At 42.6% G+C, this 20793-nt stretch overlaps 1 protein-coding gene across 1 annotated transcript; it reads left to right on the top strand.

Annotated features, from left to right (window-relative positions):
• Positions 1 to 4714: 4714 nt before the first annotated feature.
• Positions 4715 to 20576, top strand: THBS1 (thrombospondin 1). Its single transcript, XM_040559472.1, has 22 exons — positions 4715 to 5049; positions 5146 to 5228; positions 5688 to 6265; positions 6804 to 6879; positions 7137 to 7333; positions 7511 to 7636; positions 9094 to 9187; positions 10179 to 10352; positions 10751 to 10927; positions 11265 to 11438; positions 11617 to 11744; positions 11849 to 12001; positions 12488 to 12706; positions 13173 to 13280; positions 13677 to 13836; positions 14222 to 14340; positions 15590 to 15824; positions 16189 to 16416; positions 16545 to 16816; positions 17226 to 17323; positions 17426 to 17565; positions 18244 to 20576. Exons 2-22 carry the CDS (start codon positions 5159 to 5161, stop codon positions 18249 to 18251), a joined length of 3534 nt encoding a protein of 1177 aa, XP_040415406.1. The 5' UTR covers positions 4715 to 5049; positions 5146 to 5158; the 3' UTR covers positions 18252 to 20576.
• The last annotated feature ends 217 nt before the right edge of the window (positions 20577 to 20793 follow it).

Here is a 20793-nt window from a genome sequence, read left to right as displayed (position 1 = left end):
TGCGAACGTGCAGCTTTCATTCACTTTATGGGATCAAAGGTCCCATGTACAATGGGACAATGTGTAAATGTACAAACATATGTACTAATGCTTACCTCCACTGAGCAAAACATTTGAAAACGCATGTCCACAAGTATGCTCTGAATTCTAATGAAAACCCTGAAAATTCAACCATGCGCTTGAATTTCAATACATGCTCTAATGATTCCCTGACTAGAAATACCTTGCTGAGGCAGAGACTACATGCCTATATCTAAGGTTACCTTTGATCCACTGCTGACAAAGGAAGTACATGAAGAAGCCTTTTGATAGGAAATACTGCTTTTTGTCCTCTTTATTCCTTCATAGACAAAGGAAACCCACTTGAACTGTGAAGCACAGTAAATGTTTGGGGTTTGGGGAATAGGGTAAGGGAGTGGGTTTTGCTTCATACTTCAAATTCTATTTCTTAAAAAGAAATGCTCTTTTCTTCTAAGGAAAAAGGCCAAAACATGACTGACAGGCTTTACTTTTTCTCTGGTATTACAGTAGTACAAAACATTATGCCACTCCTGTATGAAAATCCTGTCTCTACAGTTAATTTGTTTAAAGCCCATTCTTCTCATCAAACTGGACTACATTTGCCAACCCCCAAATCTGACTAACAGTAGACAAATGTGCTATGCACCCATTATAATTCAGAAGAAACTCAGCTGCAAATCTCTCTTCTTATTAAGGGGTTAAGGCTCAGTTCAATAAGCTAGCTATCCATTAATCAGACCTCTCAGTTTCCCACACATGCTTTGATATGGGAACAGCCCTGCATTCGATGCAAGAACTTCAAAGCTAAAAATATCCAGCCTGATTTTTATATGCAGGAAGCTTACAGCTGTGATTTGCATAGGGAATACGCCCGCAAACAAAGAACACTGATAAGCAGGGTACCCTTGTCAAGCACATATGGACCATTTTGGAAGAAGAAACAATTTTTTCACTGCAGTTCTCACAGAGTGCCTCTTTCACAGACACGAGATAGATTTGCCGAACAATGACGAGCTGAATTCCATGCCGTCAGGGAAGGGTTCTGCCCTGCATTCACTGCATCATATGCACTCCTCCAACAGGTATCTGTTTCCTCTGGGACCTAACCATTACCATCCTTACTGATAGCACAAGGAACAGCAATGGAGAATATGCCACAGAAAGCCATAAATGGTGAGATCTTCCTCATCCGATTTTAGCCACTGAAACTAAACTACTTACCTGTTTCTGTAGGAAACACAGAGAACCTCTAGGAGGAGATTATTGTCATCCGAAAATGAGATCTTCTGAAGACTGTTTAATAGAGGTAGGACCTAACCAGCAAACAGAAGTCTACCATTCAGATGGGAGGTACAATGAGTTCCACTGAAAGCAATCCAAAATAATTTTGTGCAGCATGAAAACTTTTTAGACCTTTGCTAACTTGTAAAATGATGACAATAAAACTGGCAATAATAAACAACCCCACTCTAGATCTTCAATGCTATTCCATGAAGTTCACATTTTATGTATTTACATTTATGTTCATATTCCTTATATCTTTATTAAAAGGCATATTGTATATTTTTAAAGCTTTCCTTCTATGTGACTAAAACATACCAGACAAACTTGTGTAATTTACTTTAATACCATGCAATTCAAAAGCGTCATTCCCGTGTACTTAGCTTGCCCTATTATCCCTAAATTGCAGTTTCAGGATAGGTTATTAAGATTTCATTTTCTATTTATGGAACTATCAATGCACCAAAAAAAAAAAAAATTTCTGTGTGCTAGGCGTTAACAGTATAAAGAGATTCTAGACAGAAGGTCTTACCTAGAGAAAGGTTCGTTTATTATAGCAACTGTAGTTCTTTGTGGCTTACCTTAGAATGAAACTATACCTGAAACCACACCGACTGATTATTTTTAACAAATTTGTATACTAAAATCCGAGCAGATCTGCTATTTGCATTCTTGTACCTTACTATTGTGCATGTGGACATGAAACACTGTGTGGTATAGTGTGGCAGCACGATCAATTTGCTCATCAGCTGTTCTGCTGGGAAAGAGGCTAACGACCACATGAAGAGGGCAAAGTAATCTCAGCTAGTATAAATTGTGAGCCGTTGCAGAGCTCAGACAAGCTGAAGATCCAGTTCTAAATTTCCTCAGTTTATGCTTCCAACATCTGCACTTTAGAAACCATACCCATACAAATACTTGGATCCCGACCCTCTTGCTGAAAATTAATATGTTTGTTCAAGTTGATAAAGAGCTTATGAAATAACTGACATTTTCCACTGAAAGGCTTTTATGGAATAAGCAAAATTATTCTGTGTACAATAACTGCAATAGTTCAAATTAATTCTGCATATATCACCAGTGAAATGAATGGTACTGCAATAGAAATTAATCTTTCAAATCCTTAGTGTATCATCAACATATTAGCTAAGGCTGAGTCCATGACTACAATGGAGTGAGACCACATTTACACTTACAGAAGTGAAACCATTATCAATGTTGTCCTACATACTTACTGTATATCCACTGTTTATTTCCAACGACATTTTTTGCAGTCTCAAATGAAACAATATTAACTAGCTTGGGAGTTGAAACCATATTCTGCAATGAATATTCAACAGAAGTGAAAAAGGACCCTGAACTCCAGAGAAAGTGAAAGGATATGATTCCAGGATTCACCACAAGAGTGACCAATGGATTCACCACGTAACACATCCATGCACTCCTGGGATCTGGCTACAGGCTTTAACACAGCTCACGTTCTTGAACACATCCAAATGACAGCAGGTAAATTCCACTAGAAGTGTTTCAGCAAGCCAGTCATCCCCTGCCCACTAGGAATTCCAACATCAGCAATAAGGGTGTGAATTGGTGTTAGCTCACAGAGGTCAACAGAGCTAGGCTTGCACACTGTGACAAGACCTTGAACCTGGAGGTGTAGACACGGCAAAATTATGGGTCAGATTATTACCTCAATCATTGTGGTGAATTTCTGGTGTAATCAGGTAGTTCAAGGTTGAATTGAATTTCTAAAGGCATTCTTTAAAACTTAAAGATGGGTCCAAAATACAAAATTTGGATCTCGATTTGAGTATTTTTCCAAACTGTGAGGAACTTTGAGTTGTTCAACATGGGCTCTAACAGATTTTCAGGTAGCTCTGAACAGATCATTTCAGAACGACCACTGACTGAGGTTACATGGATCTCACAACACCCTCCAAGCAGGAATATTCTGACAAGATTACAGGTTCATCCACACACTTTTGGATAAAATAAGAGAGAAATTTTGGACATTATTTTTCATTTTGAGGGGGATGGTTCCTGGCTGCCTGCCCCAATTTCCTCACTTAATGTAAAAACACTTTTGAGGTTCTCTTACAGCCTTTCAGATCTACCCTCAGCTTAACTTAGAGCCACATGAAGAAAAGTTTGATTGTAACACTGTTAAAGATGTGCACTCACATGGACAGCAACATGACTTCTGTGAGACAAGCCACCGCAGAAAGTCACTGGTGCGTGTATAGGGCTTGGTGGACTGAACGTTGAGAATTACAGCTGCCTGCCAATTTAACCTGTCCAGGTAGGATCACTCAGTGTCTCTTTCTTGCTCTCTTTTCTTGCTGGTTTTTGTTTCCTGTCAGGGCTCTCATCATTACTAGCATCCAACTCTTTCTTGCTCTCAGCTCTTTATCTTGTGGCACTTGAGGTTTTTCTTCTATGAATCATTACACAATAAAAAGGCCTGCTTCTGACGATATACTCTATCTTTTAAGTTAGAGGGGCTGACACTCATTTTGGCTTTACCCTAACGTACACAGTTCTGTCGCTATCTCATTCTTTGAGTCAAGAATTTCCGAAGGCATTTCCTGGGATAATCCGTACAGCACTAATGCCTCATTTCACACAGCGCGGTTGAGTTTGGAGGCCGGTTCAGTCACTGCTCGGGGCTGCCAAGCTCACTCCGATGTTCCCTCAGCACACACGCAACCGACTGACGGGATGCTTCTCATTCACTGACACACCGCTTTCCAGGGGAGCACACGCCAAACGTGAAGAGGCTGGGGAATGCGGAGGAACTGGCCATTTTTGGAGCTCGGTTACTTCAAAGCAGCCTCGGGTCACTGTTGCTCACCGAGTGACACTGCGCAGACAACCTGCCGGCTTAACCCCAGGCGCTCCCCTCACCTGCCCTCGGGGTTACCCGGCCGTTAGCTGAAGCGCTGCCCGTCACTTCATGCACTAAGCCCGGCCGTCACCACCCCAAAGGCAGCGCTGGGGCACCCCTCGCCCCACACGAGGCCACAAGCAGACGCCATCCCGTGCCCTGCCCGGGGGGCGCCGAGAGGACACGTCTGTCCGGGGGGAGGGCGGGGGCGGCCGTCACCACGCGGGGAGCGGAGCGGGGCGGGCAGCGCCCCGCGCTGCGCCGGGGAACCGGGGGGGTGGGGGGTGACCCCGGGCTGCCGGCGGGGAAGGCGAGGAGCCGCCGAGGATCCCCGGGCGCCCCGTCGGGCGGCGTGCCGCCTCCCGGAGCCGCGCCGAACCGGGCAGAGCCGCGCGGGGCCGAGCCGAGCCGCCGCTCGCGGGGCGCCCCCCAGCGGCGCGGCCGGGAGCCCGCCCTGAGGCGCGGGGCGGCCGCGCGCTGCCCCCGGCGGTCCCAACCCCGTCCCCGCCGCCGCCCCCGCCCCGCCCCGTGCCCGCGCCGCGCGTGCCCCCGCCGCCGTTGCTCCGTCCCCGGCCGCCGCGCGCCCGGCGCACGCCTCCCGCTTCCTGCCCCGGCGGCGCTGATTGGCCCGCCGCGCGCCCAGGAATGCGGGCGGCCCTTTAAAGGCGCGCGCGGCGCACGGCGTCCGCACTGCTCCCGGCAGCGGCACCCGCACCGGCACGGCGCGCACGGCTCCCAGCACGCGCCGCCCGCCCGCCGTCCCCCGGAGCGCTCGGAGCGAGCCCGCCCGCCCGCCCGCAGGGGAAGGAAAGGAAAAGAAAAGAAAGGAGAGCAGAGCAGAGCAAAGCGCTGCACGCCCGCAGGTAAGCGCTGAGGCGGCTCCCGCCGTGCCCGCGGCACCTGCCCCGCGGCCGCCCGGTGAGCGCCCGGTGACCGCCTCCCTTTGCCGTCCCCCGCAGGCAGAGCTTCGCCATGGGGCCGGCGGCGCTCCTCGTCCTCGTCCTCCTTCTGAGCGGCGGCTCGGAGGCCCGGCGCACGGCAGGTAAGGTCCCGGTGGGGAGGGATCCCCCGGGTGGGTATCAGCGGTGGAAGCTGGCGGCTGGCAGGGGAGCGCAGCGCGGGGCTGGCCGAGGAGCCGCGGGCAGCAGGGAGGGCGCCGCCCGGTTCCAGCCCCTTGCCCCAGCAGCCTCACCTGGCGGTGTCCCTGCGCTCGTCCCTTCCCCGCTGCCGGAGCCCAGCGAGGCGCCAGCGCGGCACCCCGGCAGGTACCGGGTGGTGCTTGGCGCTCCCGTGCCTGCGGGCTCTGTCACGGGGACGTGTGTGCTCCTGGGGGGGCTGCCGTGCCGTCAGGGCTCCTGTCCGTGCACTAACGTGGGGTGCCGTACCGTGCGGGTCACGCACCGCTCCTGCTAGCCAAGGCGCTGAGCAGCCCTGGCAGAAGTACAGTCACCCAGCCTCCGCTTACCTGTGCCTTACGGTGCTTGCTCTGATCTCTCTGCAGAGTCCAGGGGTGATGATAACAGCGTCTTCGATCTCTTTGAACTCATCGGCTTTATTCGCAAGGGAGCCGGGCGCCGGGCGCCCGGGGTGCACCTGGTGAAGGGGCCAGAGTCCTCCAGCCCCGCTTACCGTATCGAAGATGCCAGTCGCATCCCTGCTGTCCCTGACTCCAAGTTCCAAGACTTGTTAGATGCCATCCATGCCGAGAAGGGCTTCATCCTTCTGGCCACTCTCCGGCAAGCCAAGAAAAGCAGAGGCACGCTGTTGGCTGTGGAACAGAAGGATGGCTCTGGTCATGTCTTCAGTCTAGTTTCAAACGGCAAGGCAGGCACCCTGGACTTGAGCCTCTCCGGTGATGGCAAGCAGCAGTTGGTGTCTGTAGAGGATGCCTTGCTGGCTACGGGACATTGGAAGAACATCACCCTGTTTGTGCAGGAAGACCGGGCTCAGCTTTATGTGGGGTGTGAGAAAATGGAAAATGCTGAACTGGACATTCCCATCCAAAACATCTTCACGAGAGACCTGGCCAGCAGTGCCATGCTCCGTATCGCCAAAGGGGGAGTCAATGACAACTTCCAGGTAAGACTTTTACTTGCGTTTTTGCTTAGTTATCTTCAGTCACCTGGCTTGAAGGTGCATTAGCTAATCAACCAGCCTTAACAGCTAGAGAGATATAGGTAATAGGGAAGAACAATTCTGCTTCTGTATGTCTGATCTGTACCGCCTCTAGATCTACTAAGCTTTAGCAATGGAATTTGAAGGGTGAAGCATTAGATTTGCAGAGCTAGAACTCTCTGTAGCAGTAAGTAGAACATGAAGCTTCTGAACAGGTAGTTGTAGCTTGAGTGCTCAACTTACAAAAGATTGAGATTCATGCTTTATTTCTTCGTGCCTGAAAAATTGCCAGGTCTTTGTGGTCAGGGATGAGAATGCTAGGAACCAGGGCTTGTTCTCATTCAGGAGAATAAGGTCATTCGTTTCACCTTGCCATCTGTCTTGTGAAATTACTCTTACTGAACTTAAGTGACCTTAAATGTCTACAAGCTCTCGCTGTGCAAGTTGCACTCCTTTCCTTTGCAGTTGCTGCAAGTAGCAGTAATTCTTCCTCTGTCCACAGGGACTGCTGCAGAATGTGCGGTTTGTGTTTGGAACAACTCTGGAAACTATCCTGAGGAACAAAGGCTGCTCCAGCTGTAAGTCTGCAATCTTCTAAATCCAATGACCTATTAAATAAAAGATTCCTCAGTGCATTAGAAAGACAAGTTGAAACAGAACTCAGAAGTATGCTGACATGCAAATTCACATTGCATAAGAAATAAGATTATTTTTTTGGAGACACCCTAATGAATCTGGTGGCAGCTGTTTAACAGGTGCTACACTGGAATGATAAATGCACGTGATTAAAAAAGTACACTTGATTTACGTAAACTTTATTTACTTTGTCTCTTAGCCACTAGTGCAATCATTACTTTGGACAACCCCATGAATGGTTCCAGCCCAGCTATCCGCACTAATTACATTGGCCATAAAACAAAGGACATCCAAGCTGTCTGTGGCTTTTCCTGCGATGAACTAACCAATATGTTTGTGGAATTGCAAGGGTTACGGTCCATGGTTACAACACTTCAAGACAGAGTTCGCAAAGTGGTGAGTACTGGTTAAAATCACAGTACCTTTCATTAACTGTCATGTAATGAATTGTAACTTGTCCTTTGAGCTCGGATAAACAGTAATAACATTGTAGCTATAACTTCTATGGAAAGGGGTGTCTTCTGTGTTAACTTCTAATTATCTTCTCTGCTTCTTTCCCCTGCCCCCCTTAAGACTGAAGAAAACGAGCTGATTGCCAAAGTGGTCCAGATTACTCCTGGAGTATGCATTCATAATGGGATCTTGCACAAAAATAAGGAAGAGTGGACTATTGACAGCTGTACTGAATGTACTTGCCAGGTAAGATTCCTTGCGTTCATAAATTTTCTACATACAGATTCGTGGCTTGAAGTTATCTGATAATTCTAAATAACATCCTGTTTGAAAGAACAAATCCTATGCGGAACTGGATGTACTATCATACCCAGAGACCTGTTCAGCTTGTATTTCATCCTACTAGATTTCTGGTATAAATGTAGCTTTCATATAGTGTTACTGCAGCAGTATTTTAGAAGAATCATACAAAATATCACTGACAAAAGTTAACACACATTTAATACCATAATTTGGGGTGTCTCTGCTCTTCACATAATCCATGCATAAATTTAAAAGCCAGCAACAACAGAAATAACATACTTAATGTACTACTAGCTTTCCTCCCTGAAATACTTTGAATCCGTATTCTGTCATCATAGAACAGCTCATGTTGGAAAAGACCTTAAAAACCATTCAGTTCCAACCCCCCACCATAGGCAGGGATGCCACCCACGAGACTAGGTTGCCCAGGGCCTCATCCAACCTGGCCTTGAACACCCTCAGGATGAGGCATGCACAACTTCTCTGGACAATGTGTTCCAGTGCTTCACCACCCTCTGAGTGAAGAATTTCCTCCTAATGTCTTAAAAGAATTTTGGAGTATCAGTCAACCGAAGAGCGGGTTAACTTTCCTGATGCTTTTCAGAAACTAAAGGCTGAGTATTCGTAGATGTGCAATCCAGGGCATCTCACAAAGTTCTGCATCTGCTTCTATAGGTCTCTATCTCTTTGCTTTATATTCAGCAAATGTTACTGTGACTTCTGCCTCTGCCAGTCTCCTTCCTACCAACCCTCTTATTCAATGTTGGCTGCAGTTGCCTTAATATAGTCATTTGCATGGGGAAACAGGGATTAAAATGGCAATTGTGAGGGCATTCTTCTGACCAAGCTGCTACCTTCAAGAAGCAAAACTACAGGCTATACTTTAGCTCTCATTCAGGCTGGAGGTGGGCGGCTTTTATCCGGCCTGCTTGGCTTAAAGATCAAAGACCCTTAAGTATAAGTTCTAGATTTTATGGTGCCTCGGTCAAGTCCACTAAACTCATTTTATCTTCACCATATAATCAGCTTAAAGCCATATTAACAGAAGAGAAAGCTGGCTTCTTGGTTCTTTCCCTTGAAGTCTGACCTTATGCTTGGGGTATCATGTGGTAGTCCTTTTGCTAGTTTCCGGTAGTTACTCTTGATCAACTTCTGCAAAACCAAGTATTTTCTATCTTGACTGAAAAATAAACAAATACTATGGAAGGAGAGTGAGAATAGGATGAAGTTTGACTAAGAATACAATCCATGAGTAGTCCCAGGTATCAGCTCTAAATACAAGGGTCTCTGTTTTAAGTGCTGCAGAAAAGACTTCTTTATCACTTGACCTCTTCAGCTCCAAGTTCAGACTCCACAGTTATGTTCATATTTTGCTTATTGTGAGTCTCAATTCTTTACAGAACTCTGCCACTATATGCCGCAAAGTGTCTTGCCCTCTCATGCCTTGTTCCAATGCCACTGTGCCTGATGGGGAATGCTGCCCCCGATGCTGGCGTAAGTACTTAATACCTTCACATTTGTACAGCAGTTTGTTCTGTCTTGCTAGACTAGCACTGCTCTGATGTATACTGCAACTGGATATAACCATACACTACTGGAGTAAGGTTAACGTGATGCATCTTTGATTTGAAACTCAAATAACTAAAATGACTATCTTCTACTGAAAGAATATAGTAGGCTTCTACAATACGGGCTATTTCTAATTGCCACTTACCTAAGAAATCACCATTGTCCTATTAAAACTACAACATCTCAACATCTCAGACAGGTTTTAGATAATCCTGTCCTTATGTAGAGAAAGGAGGGATCTGGGGATCCATCTGACTACTCTTAATCATGCTGATCTAATGGAGCTCTGAAATCCAAAGAATATAAAACATCAAAACCATGCAGGCAGAACATGCTTCTGAGGTATACTTAGACAGCTCCAGTGTCTTGTAGTCACTTCTGAATACCTTTTAGTAGTGTATGCTATTCCACATCTCAGCAAGTTAAAATTAAAATATTCCGACTAACACTATCTTTCCATATCTGTAGAGTAGCTATGAACCAAGCATAATCATAAAAATGTTTAAATGGTTTTCTAGACAGTTTCTATCTAGAAGCTTTTTAATAAGGACTCCTTAATAAGGAACAACAATGCTCACTTTCTGTAGATGAATTAGATGAAGCTTGTATGCAATTGGCCTCTGCTGCTATGGCTAGATTTCTCTTCTCTCTATCAAACAAAACTGCTAATTGAACTTGATCTTTCTTAGAGAGAAACTTCGCAAAACTGACTAAACTAATATTGGTGACTAGCCTGTGTACATCTGAAATACTTAAGTGATGCACGTAAGCATTGAAACATTCATCTTGTACAGGAAAGGAAGATGTATGTAGATTTTGAGGACAGTTGTGTATTTGTAAGAAAAAAGTGGGGGGACTATAGGAAACATACTTGGAGTCTTATTCAGGGCTGTAACAGAGCTGTGCCCCTTTACAGCTAGCGACTATGCAGATGATGGATGGTCTCCTTGGTCTGAATGGACTTCATGTTCGGTGACCTGTGGGAATGGGATTCAGCAGAGAGGGCGTTCCTGTGACAGTCTCAATAACCGCTGTGAAGGGTCTTCTGTACAGACTCGGACTTGCCACCTTCAGGAGTGTGATAAGAGATGTAAGTACTTAATCCATTTAATCTTGTAATAAGATACAGGCTGCTTTTATTGGCTTAGTACTAACAGCAGAGATCATCCTGTTGCTCTATCACTGGGATGGAGCGTTGGCTTCTAGCTTTAAAGATTAATATTAATCAAGTAAAGTGGAGCAGATAGCTGATGCAGTAAATAAACACGTTTGCGCATGGCTTCCCAGATTAAAAATTGATGCCAGATTAAAAATTGATGCCAGTTTAGGTGTGCAATTCCCCTAGCAATAAAATAGCTTTATCTGTGATGGTGTTAAGGCTCTCCAATACATAAACTCGTTAGTACAATTCTGGTACTAGCTGTGTTTTTAAGCGCTGTGCAGTTGAAATCTCTTCTTTGAAAAGTCTAATAGACATCTCATTTGTAGTTAAACAGGATGGTGGCTGGAGCCACTGGTCACCATGGTCATCATGTTCTGTCACTTGTGGCACGGGCATGATCACTAGAATTCGTCTCTGCAACTCTCCAGTACCACAGCTGAATGGCAAGCCTTGTGAGGGCGAGGCAAGAGAAACCAAGTCCTGCCAGAAAGATCCTTGCCCAAGTAAGTGTTACAGGCACTAATTACTAAATTACTAAAACAGTGAATTTCTGAAATAGGAAATTTCTGAAGTAGAAAATTGCTATATAATGTATTTTTAGTAATCTTTTCTCCTTAAAATTAGATGTGGGCTATAGGTAAAACCTCACAGGTTAGATTTGGACAAAGCTAAATTGTTTTCTATGGTAGTTGTGGTCTGACTCCTCCATGGAGTCTATTAATTAGGGCTGCTTCTGTGAGTTATGTCTGAAGTGCTCTCACCACAGAAGTCTAGTCCTTAGTTTGAACTGGTAGCTTCCACTGAATTTAAAGCTATGTCTCAACTTCTATTTCCCTTCAGTTAATGGCAACTGGGGACCATGGTCTCCATGGGATGCTTGCACAGTGACATGCGGAGGAGGACTTCAAAAACGCAGCCGTCTCTGCAATAATCCTGAGCCTCAGTACGGTGGGAAGACCTGCGTAGGTGAAGCTAGAGGAACTCAGGTCTGCAACAAACAGGACTGTCCAATTGGTGAGTATACCTTTCCCATAAACATCTAAAGGTTATAGTCAATCTTGACAGTACTGTTTAAAAAGTATGCCAAAGCCTGTAAAACTCAAGTGCTAGAATTTTAAACTGGCATATTGACAAGATAGTGTTATAATAGCATGATAAGTGTCTCTAATCTTAACTCTTACTTGTTTCTCAGATGGGTGTCTGTCTAATCCCTGCTTTGCTGGAACTACATGTACCAGCTCACCTGATGGTTCCTGGAAGTGTGGTGCCTGTCCTGCTGGCTACCATGGTGATGGTATCCACTGCCAAGACATTGATGAGGTAGGAAGACAAGTTTTTAACTTGAAAGGGAACAGAAGAAAATGAGAAAACTACCAGTGCACTAAAAACACTAACTGTTTTCCTGTCTTGCTTTTGCATTGAAGTGCAAAGAGGTTCCTGATGCCTGCTTTGTCTTCAATGGAGTGCACAGGTGTGAGAATACTGAACCTGGATACAACTGTCTACCTTGTCCACCACGTTTCACTGGGACACAGCCATTTGGTCGCAATGTTGAGGATGCAATGGCTAACAAACAGGTATCTTCAACTCTTCTGGCTTACAAAAGCTCAAGGTTTCTACATAGCAGAAAGCAGCTATGCATTTCAGGGAAGAAGGACTTTGTACATAGTCTGTGATTCAGAACGAGAGAAGCATTAAGCAATTTTAGTTGGAGTTCAAAATGACTTCTTAAAAATGTCCTCTCCAGCTATGGAGGGTTCTAATGTTGTGTGTAACTTTAGGAGAGCAATTGCATAAGTATGCACTTATGATCCAACAGCATGTACCTCAAAGATCTTTTAGTGTTTGGTTCCATCTGAAAAAGTATTTTAAGCAGAAAAATAATTAGTGTTAAGACAGCTATTGGAGTTGGGGAGTAGGTATAAAGTAATATAAGTTTTTCTTTTTCGATTGAGATACCAATGATCAAAACAGGCATGTTTTCTTTATGCCTTGTCAGAATCTGGGGGAAAAGGAGGGATAAAAAGATATTTTCACTGGATTTAATTTCTGTGGTCCTCTAGGTCTGTAAACCAAGGAATCCATGCACAGATGGAACACATGATTGCAACAAAAATGCCAAATGTAACTACCTTGGCCACTTCAGTGACCCAATGTATCGCTGTGAATGTAAACCCGGCTATGCAGGCAATGGCATAATCTGTGGAGAAGACACTGACTTGGATGGATGGCCAAATGAGAATCTTGTCTGTGTTGCTAATGCCACTTACCACTGTAAAAAAGTAAGTTTATCTAGCTATTAAACTACTCTCTGTGTAAAAATGATAAAATATCCCTCTGTATCACTGGTATTGTTAGGAGGCCCTTAGTGTTGCCTTAAACATTCCTGCGGCATGGAGGGGGAAAAAGAAGCCTGATGTTCTAAATCTTTGTTAGAAGTGTCCTAGGAGGAATCTAGTTTAGACTATACCTATATCAGCTTGGCTCTGACAAATATGTATCTTCAGGAGAAGTACAGGATGGTAAGAATCTCAAAAGCAGCCAAATCTTCCATTTAAATTGTTTGGACTATTGCTTTCAAAGTCTCACCCTTGCTACAGTATGACTACCTAAAATCAAGAGAATTACAGTATGATTAACATAACCTGACTGAGGTGGTATTTTGCCTAATGACTATATCTTACCAGCTAAAATCCCTATTGTAATCATGCCAAAAGTAAATACATCTGTACTCTTTATCCTTTCTAGGATAACTGCCCTAATCTCCCCAACTCTGGGCAGGAAGACTATGATAAAGATGGGATTGGTGATGCTTGTGACAATGATGATGATGACGATGGTATTCCTGATGACCGGGTAAGCCAATGCAAAAGAACAGCCTTTGAGAATGTAGCTCTCCTGTTCCCCTTCTTAAGGCCAGGGTTTACCTTCTCTCCTTAATCTTAGAGGACCATAGGAAACTGCCACTGACATTAATCCTGGAAACCTTTGTATATGCATAACTATACAGACAAACCTTCTGCAGCTGGGCTGAGCTTTGGGAAGTGAATCTTCGTTATTATTCAGCCATTCCCATGCTTATGCAAGCAGTGGGGAGTTCTGAGATAGAAGCATTCTAGTTCTGTCTGTTTTCCTGCCTTTTGTTTCTCGTTTCTCCATTCATATAGTAGTGTAAACAGAATCTGATTAAAGCTTTAACTTAACACTCTTTTAAATGAACGCTTTTTAAAGCTTGATTTCTCTTTCTTGCAGGACAACTGTCCATTCATCTACAACCCGCAGCAGTATGACTATGACAGGGATGATGTTGGTGACCGTTGTGATAACTGCCCCTACAATCACAACCCTGATCAGATTGACACTGACAACAATGGAGAGGGAGATGCATGTGCAGTGGATATTGATGGAGATGGTAGGTGTCCTCTAAACACCTTCGCACAGTTTTCTAGTCACAGACTGATCAAATGTATCTGATATGCTGCTGATTTCTTACTAGGAATTTATATGTGAACACACAAGTTCTCATCTCTGGTGGTTTCAGGATATAAAGACTATTAAAGTAATGCTTACAGCTAACAGAAATTCACTTTGAAGTGTATGCATTTAGGCGCAGTTAAATTTTAGCTCTGTTCCTACAGGGAGTAGGAACAGAAACATGTGGCAGAGCTAGTGATGAAATCAGGCTTCAAAGTGTTCAAATGATTTCAAAAAATTATCAGGAAGCGTGTAGCTTTGTATAGTCCTTTGCAGCATTTAAACATTTCACTTCCATTCACAAACTCATCTTAATTTTGCAGGGGTCCTCAATGAAAGGGACAATTGCCAATATGTCTACAATGTAGACCAGAGGGATACAGACTTGGATGGTGTTGGAGATCAGTGTGATAACTGTCCACTGGAACATAATCCTGACCAGGTAGAGGATTTGCATTATATAAGTAGAACATTGGTATACTATCCTGTGTATTGTAGCACATTTGAACAGCAAAGTACAGCTTAAATTTAACTTCTGACACATTCTTACTAATTTGCCAAATGGTGCCTTTATCAAGTAGCATTTCTTCACAGTTCAAACAGCAGTATGATATTTTCCAAGAAGTAATTCTAGAGAGGATCAACTCTAGAGAGGATCCATGCGACTACTGCATCTACTGCTTTTGTAAACACCTCTTAGTTTTTTCAGTTGTAGTGATATCTCACTGTAAGGATATGAAATACCTGGGAGCATTCTATGAAATATAGAAGGGTAGTGACCATCCTCTTCATTAGCTTATTGTATATGTAGTCTATGACACATGCAGGTTGCTAATCCTACAGAAATTCTCATAGCTAGTTAAGATCTTATAAACCTAGTAATGGATTGCAAAGCTTGCTTGTTCTAAAGTCTGGTTCCAGTCTTCCTAGGATAGAAGCAATAGCTAAAAGCCTTAAACATGTTTTTAGGGCTTGCAGGATGTACTATATATTCTAAAATGTTAGAAGCAGTTAATATTCTGACCTGATCATACAAGAGTTAAATGCTGCTTTGCATTTTGCTTAAACAAAGTTGGACTTAAAAATTAGAGAAAAACAACTAAGTTTCAAAGGATTACCTTTTCCACCAATAAGGTGAAAGCAGCATAGCTTGCTTTTCTTCTCTAGGGAAAGAGTATATGACACTTTAAGTTCCCCTTTATAAAACTTAAGGGGAATCCAGCCTCTCACACAACTTACTGGTTCAAAAACAGTTGAAGACAAGTGGATAAGGCTTGTGCTGTCCTGTCAAGTACAAGGCTTTAAGATTAATAGCTTTAGGGAAATAACTGGAATGATTGAAAGGTTAGGTGTTGCACATCAGTGAAATCTAGTTCAGTACTGTCTGTAGCCTAAAAGCAGTGTTAATTGAAGGATTTAAACTGAGACTACAAAATTTTTTTAAACTTATTTGTCATTCACTTAACTACTTTCCCACTTTAGGGTGAAAAGTGGATGAAGATTCTTTCTACTTATTCTTCTCCACAATTTGCAGGCAATGTCTCTTAATGTTAAGTCTGAATATGTCTCTAATACCTTACTGCAACCATCTTATTTCTTAAAGCAGAAATCCCAATTAACTCTAGCTATTAAGGCTCTCATTTCAGTTTATGTGGCTTATAAAATGTTCCTTATTGTTTTCCCATTCTTAGGAAGACACTGATTCTGACCGCATAGGTGATGAGTGTGACAACAACCAGGACATAGATGAAGATGGCCATCAAAATAATCTTGATAACTGTCCCTATGTGCCCAATGCCAATCAAGCTGATCATGACAAGGATGGAAAAGGTGATGCCTGTGACCATGATGATGACAACGATGGTATTCCTGATGACAAAGATAACTGCAGACTGGTTGCCAACCCAGATCAAGCTGATTCTGATGGTAAGATGGCCACTACCATAGTAACATTTTAAGACTATCTTTCAACAGTTCATATCTTTTTCATGCTATTTAAGGTTGGACAGATTTTCCAAGTAAAAAAGTGTCTGCATGATATTATAGTGCTCCTTAGGAGTAAGGAATAAAAGGATTAAATATCCAATTTATTGTCAAGTGTATGAAGTATCAGGCTGGAGTGAACATAACTGTTATGGCTTCTGTAGTCTGCCAGCAGTACCTGGGCAGTCAAAGCTTTGCAGTGAAGCTTTCAACTCCAAGTTGCAAGACTTGAAAGAAACTATGCTAGCAAACAACAAATGCCTGATTGCTCAGAATCAGTCATGGTGAAATTACTTGCATCCTGCAGGTGATGGACGTGGAGATGCTTGCAAAGATGACTTTGACCAAGACAGTGTGCCAGACATTGATGACATCTGCCCTGAAAACGTGGACATTAGTGAGACTGATTTCCGAAGGTTTCAGATGATTCCCCTGGATCCCAAAGGAACATCCCAAAATGATCCAAACTGGGTTGTGCGTCACCAGGGTAAAGAGCTGGTTCAAACAGTCAACTGTGACCCTGGTCTTGCAGTCGGTAAGGAGAACTCTTACAGGCATTACACTGGGCGGGAGAGGTGGCAAAGACAAAACTGAGAAGCTATTAAGAAGCTTAAGAGTTGCAAAAAAAGCAGAACCTCAGACTTTCTCTTAATGTCCATGTAGGTTTTGATGAATTCAATGCTGTGGACTTCAGTGGTACCTTCTTCATCAACACAGAAAGGGATGATGATTATGCTGGCTTTGTATTTGGCTACCAATCTAGCAGTCGTTTCTACGTTGTCATGTGGAAGCAGATCACCCAGTCTTACTGGGACTCCACACCAACCAAAGCTCAGGGCTACTCAGGTCTCTCCATCAAAGTTGTGAATTCCACCACAGGTCCAGGAGAACACCTTCGTAATGCTCTGTGGCATACAGGAAACACTCCTGGCCAGGTAAGAGGGGCACTCTGATAACTTACTTTTTTTGGAAGAACAGTGTACCTTACAGTACAAAGTTAGACACTTTCAGGGGGTCTGCAAATGCTGCTCAGAATGGGGTAGACTTTTTGGCAATACAATAACTTTAATTATGCAATTTTTTGCATGATTATGGATAGTTAACAGGATTACATGCTGCAGATAAGCTTTCCAGCAGCAGTGAATCAATTGTTTCTGGACTACTGGTGTAGGTTTAATTTGAAATCATCTGTATTTAAATTTCTATTTAGATATTTCAAAAGACCCCATTACAGAACCTACTGACTACTTTAAGCCTTTGCTACTCAGAGAGACTATTGTAAAGGCACTTTCATATCAAAATGTCTATCTCAGACCTCTGGTTAACTGAAATCCTAATTTGTAGGTGAGAACTCTGTGGCATGACCCTCGTCACATAGGCTGGAAAGACTTCACTGCATACAGGTGGCGCCTTAGCCATAGACCAAAGACTGGCTATATCAGGTAAGCATCGCCCTTTAATCTTAAGTAACTGTCACAAGGAAACTGGATGTCTGCAGAAGTAAACCTAACAATCTTGTCAATGACTAAACTGTCTCTTTGTAGAGTTGTAATGTATGAAGGGAAGAAAATCATGGCAGACTCAGGACCGATCTATGACAAAACTTATGCTGGTGGTCGGCTAGGATTATTTGTCTTCTCTCAAGAAATGGTGTTCTTCTCAGATCTTAAATATGAATGCAGAGGTAAGGAAGACTTTGTATTGAAGAGATCCTATACAAATGAACTCTATCAAGAAAGTTGCTCAAGAGAGAATAGATCAAAAAATAAGAGCTAAGGGGAAGTTCACCCATGATCTTGCATGGCTTGGTTTCAAGTGAGTTTTGCAGATAGAAATGGGAAGACTTTTTGACAAACTCTTCACAGTTAAAATCTTCAGTTAAAATTTGAATGTATAACATGTATAAAACCATAAGAATATTTCTATTCTGCTCACTCAAAGTAACAGGAATCCCAGTTTCATACCTGGAATGGGAATCTCTTAAAGATATTGACTAAAATGAATTAACAGCTGACAAAGTAAAAGGTGAAAACGCAAAATACTGACTGTAGCAAGAGTATAATTACAACATGGAAAACTGATTTTCTTAAAAACAAGAAGTACAATATGCACAGCCTTCTGCTCTTGCAGTTCAGTGGTAATATGTGCATGTGACTAGTTTCAGGTGCCCTAGTTGCACTTACGTAACAATTCCTGCAGTCAGTGTAATGGTTACATGGACTGAAGTCTAACTTCAAGAAAGTACCTAAACACTTCCAGTATTCTTTACCAATATGCTCTTTACAAATATCTCTAGGATTTATCGTCTTAGACTTAATCATGTATAATACAGAAATACTTAATGTCTTAATCTTTTTCACAGATCCATAATCCTAAGGTTATTGGATTCAGAGACTATTTTAAAATGCTGGTATTGCACCTTCTGAAATGTTTAGCCTTACAAATCCTGGGACCATTATATTACTCCTTCCTCTTCTTTCTGCGTAAATGTGGACTCGAAACACATTACCTGCCTCAAGAGAATGCTTTTGAGAGAATGAAAGTGAGAACATACTTGGTATCAGATCTCTGCTGAAATGGAAGGAAACAAGTGTCTTGCAAATGAGAATTGTCTTCACTGAACAAGCACACTTCTTTCAGTAGGAAAGACATTTGTTTGCTGTCTATCACAGTGCAGTGTCACTGCCTCTCTAACTGGAGGTCCCATGGAGTAGCATTTTAAAAAAAAACAAACATCTTTGGATGTGCTGTGGACTACTTAAACTGAAGACCTTTCATTGTGTGGGGGGAAAGGGGCTTTGGGTGGGAGGGTAAACTCCCCAAATCTTTATGGGGGGGTGGAGTTTTTAATGGGGTCTCTGCTACCTTGGTTTACATCCATGTAACTTGCAGAAATGATTATCCTTGTATATGTTGCATCTTTCAGATGAAAACACAGCCCTTGATCTTGCTTGGGTGGGTTAGATCAGCTGCTCTATTACACAGGACAAAACAGGTATCTTAAAACTGATTTCCATGATGGGAAGGAGGATGCAAATTGGCACACTGGATCACATGAGCTTTTGGAGAACTGGGATTTACAATAAGATTCTGTTTTTTCCTGGTTAGATGCAGATCTTTCTCACCTTTTAAATGTTTTCTTTCAGATATGGTGCCAGAAAGCACCATCATCTCAACTAGCACTGTGCTGTTCATAAGGAAACAAGCATGTGCTTCACATTTTATGGTTAAAAAGGCACAAAAAACAATAGCAATGAAAACATTCCTTTTCTATATGCCATAGATGCTTTAAACCCTTCACTTCTTTGGAGGGGAGGGGGCCTGTAGATAAAATACTGAAATTGTAAAATATTTATTTTTACCTATCTTTGATATTATGACTGAGGGATTATTGATTAAAACAACAAGAAATGCGTCAAGACTATCCACCTAATCATTGTTACAAGTCTTCACAACTGTAAGATTGTAAATACAGATTATTTATTAACTCTCCTCTATATTGAAACTAGAGGGTTTTAGTTGAGCAAAATCTTGTTTGGAGCAGATAGTGGTGATGTATTTGTTACAAAGAGCAGTTTTCCCATAATGGCTTTGAGGCACAGGGAAAAGTGGCAGGGTGGGGAATGGAATGTTTGTTTTTCTCAGTCTGAGCTCAGTGCTGGCTTTTCCTTTCTTTGTGCAAGGCAGTTGGTAGCCTGGCAGGCAACTATGCTGCTGTGTTAAAACTCAAGTCCTTTCAGATGGGAGCAGTTCCTGTCTCATCCATCGGGCTAGAGCTGAAGGAATGCTGTTTATCATCTTAGCAGTTACTGAGTGCTGTGAAACATCTGCAGTGTTCTACCACTGGTCAGCAGGCCTGATACAAAAGCAAAATACCTGCCCTGAGGAGATTCCAGAAAGAGGCACAATGACTACAGTCAATAACCATTTAGTCTTGCTATTTGTGCTGCTGCACACTAATTATTGTAACTATCAATGTGCAGCTCAAAAAAAAAAAAAAAAACCTCTTCACAGCCTGGATAGAATTTCAGGAACTTGCTGCAGAGGGAGAGGGCTTGCTGTACATTAATAGAAGACTTTTTCCCCATAGAAGGGGCAGCATTCTTATGCCTATAACATTTCCTTGTCTTTTCAAAAAAGGAAAAGAAATGAATTCAGTGAAAGTTTTACATACAAATATTACCTCATTATTGTGTGACTGAGAAAAACCTTTGGATTAAGCAGCGTTCAAATGTCTAACAAACTTTAAAGCTACTGTAGTACTAAAGAGTTAATGCTGTACATAGTCAAAAATTTCTTTGCAGAAAAGTGTATTCCCAGTAAGGAAATAGCATTGGAAAAACATGTCAAATACAATTTCTAATGTTATATTTTTCTGTCATCTTGTATACCATTGCTTGTATTTTTATAAATTATTTTTCTCATTGCCATTGTAACAGTTAATCACATAATTGTGTAGATATGCTATTTAAATAATTTATCGTGAAATGCTACCTGTAGAGTTAGTATTTCTATTTTTATAAAATGTTTGCACACTGAAGATTTTTTGCTTCCCTCCCAATGTTTTTGCTAGCATAATTTTCTAAGAACATGCTTTTTTTGTAAACGTTTTTAACCATTTTCAAGTTGTGTAAGTTGTACAATAAAGCTTCTTACGTACGAAGAACAATAAACCACCATGGACATTTATATTTATAACCCTGTCATCTAGTGTTACTCCTGTTCCATAATACTTGTGGGCCACTGATATACAATACATAGCTTTCTTATTCATGTCAAGTTAGCCTTCAAAGCAAGACATCTCTACAATCTTTACATTATGACTGAACAGGACATAGATGAGTTTTCACCCCAGCTATAATAGCTTGAACACCTGAAGGCTCAACAGCTGAAGGCTTAGCTCTTTTGCAGT

This window comes from Cygnus olor, chromosome 5, assembly GCF_009769625.2.
Source record: "Cygnus olor isolate bCygOlo1 chromosome 5, bCygOlo1.pri.v2, whole genome shotgun sequence".
Taxonomy (NCBI): domain Eukaryota; kingdom Metazoa; phylum Chordata; class Aves; order Anseriformes; family Anatidae; genus Cygnus; species Cygnus olor.
This window is presented reverse-complemented; position numbering and strand designations above follow the sequence as displayed.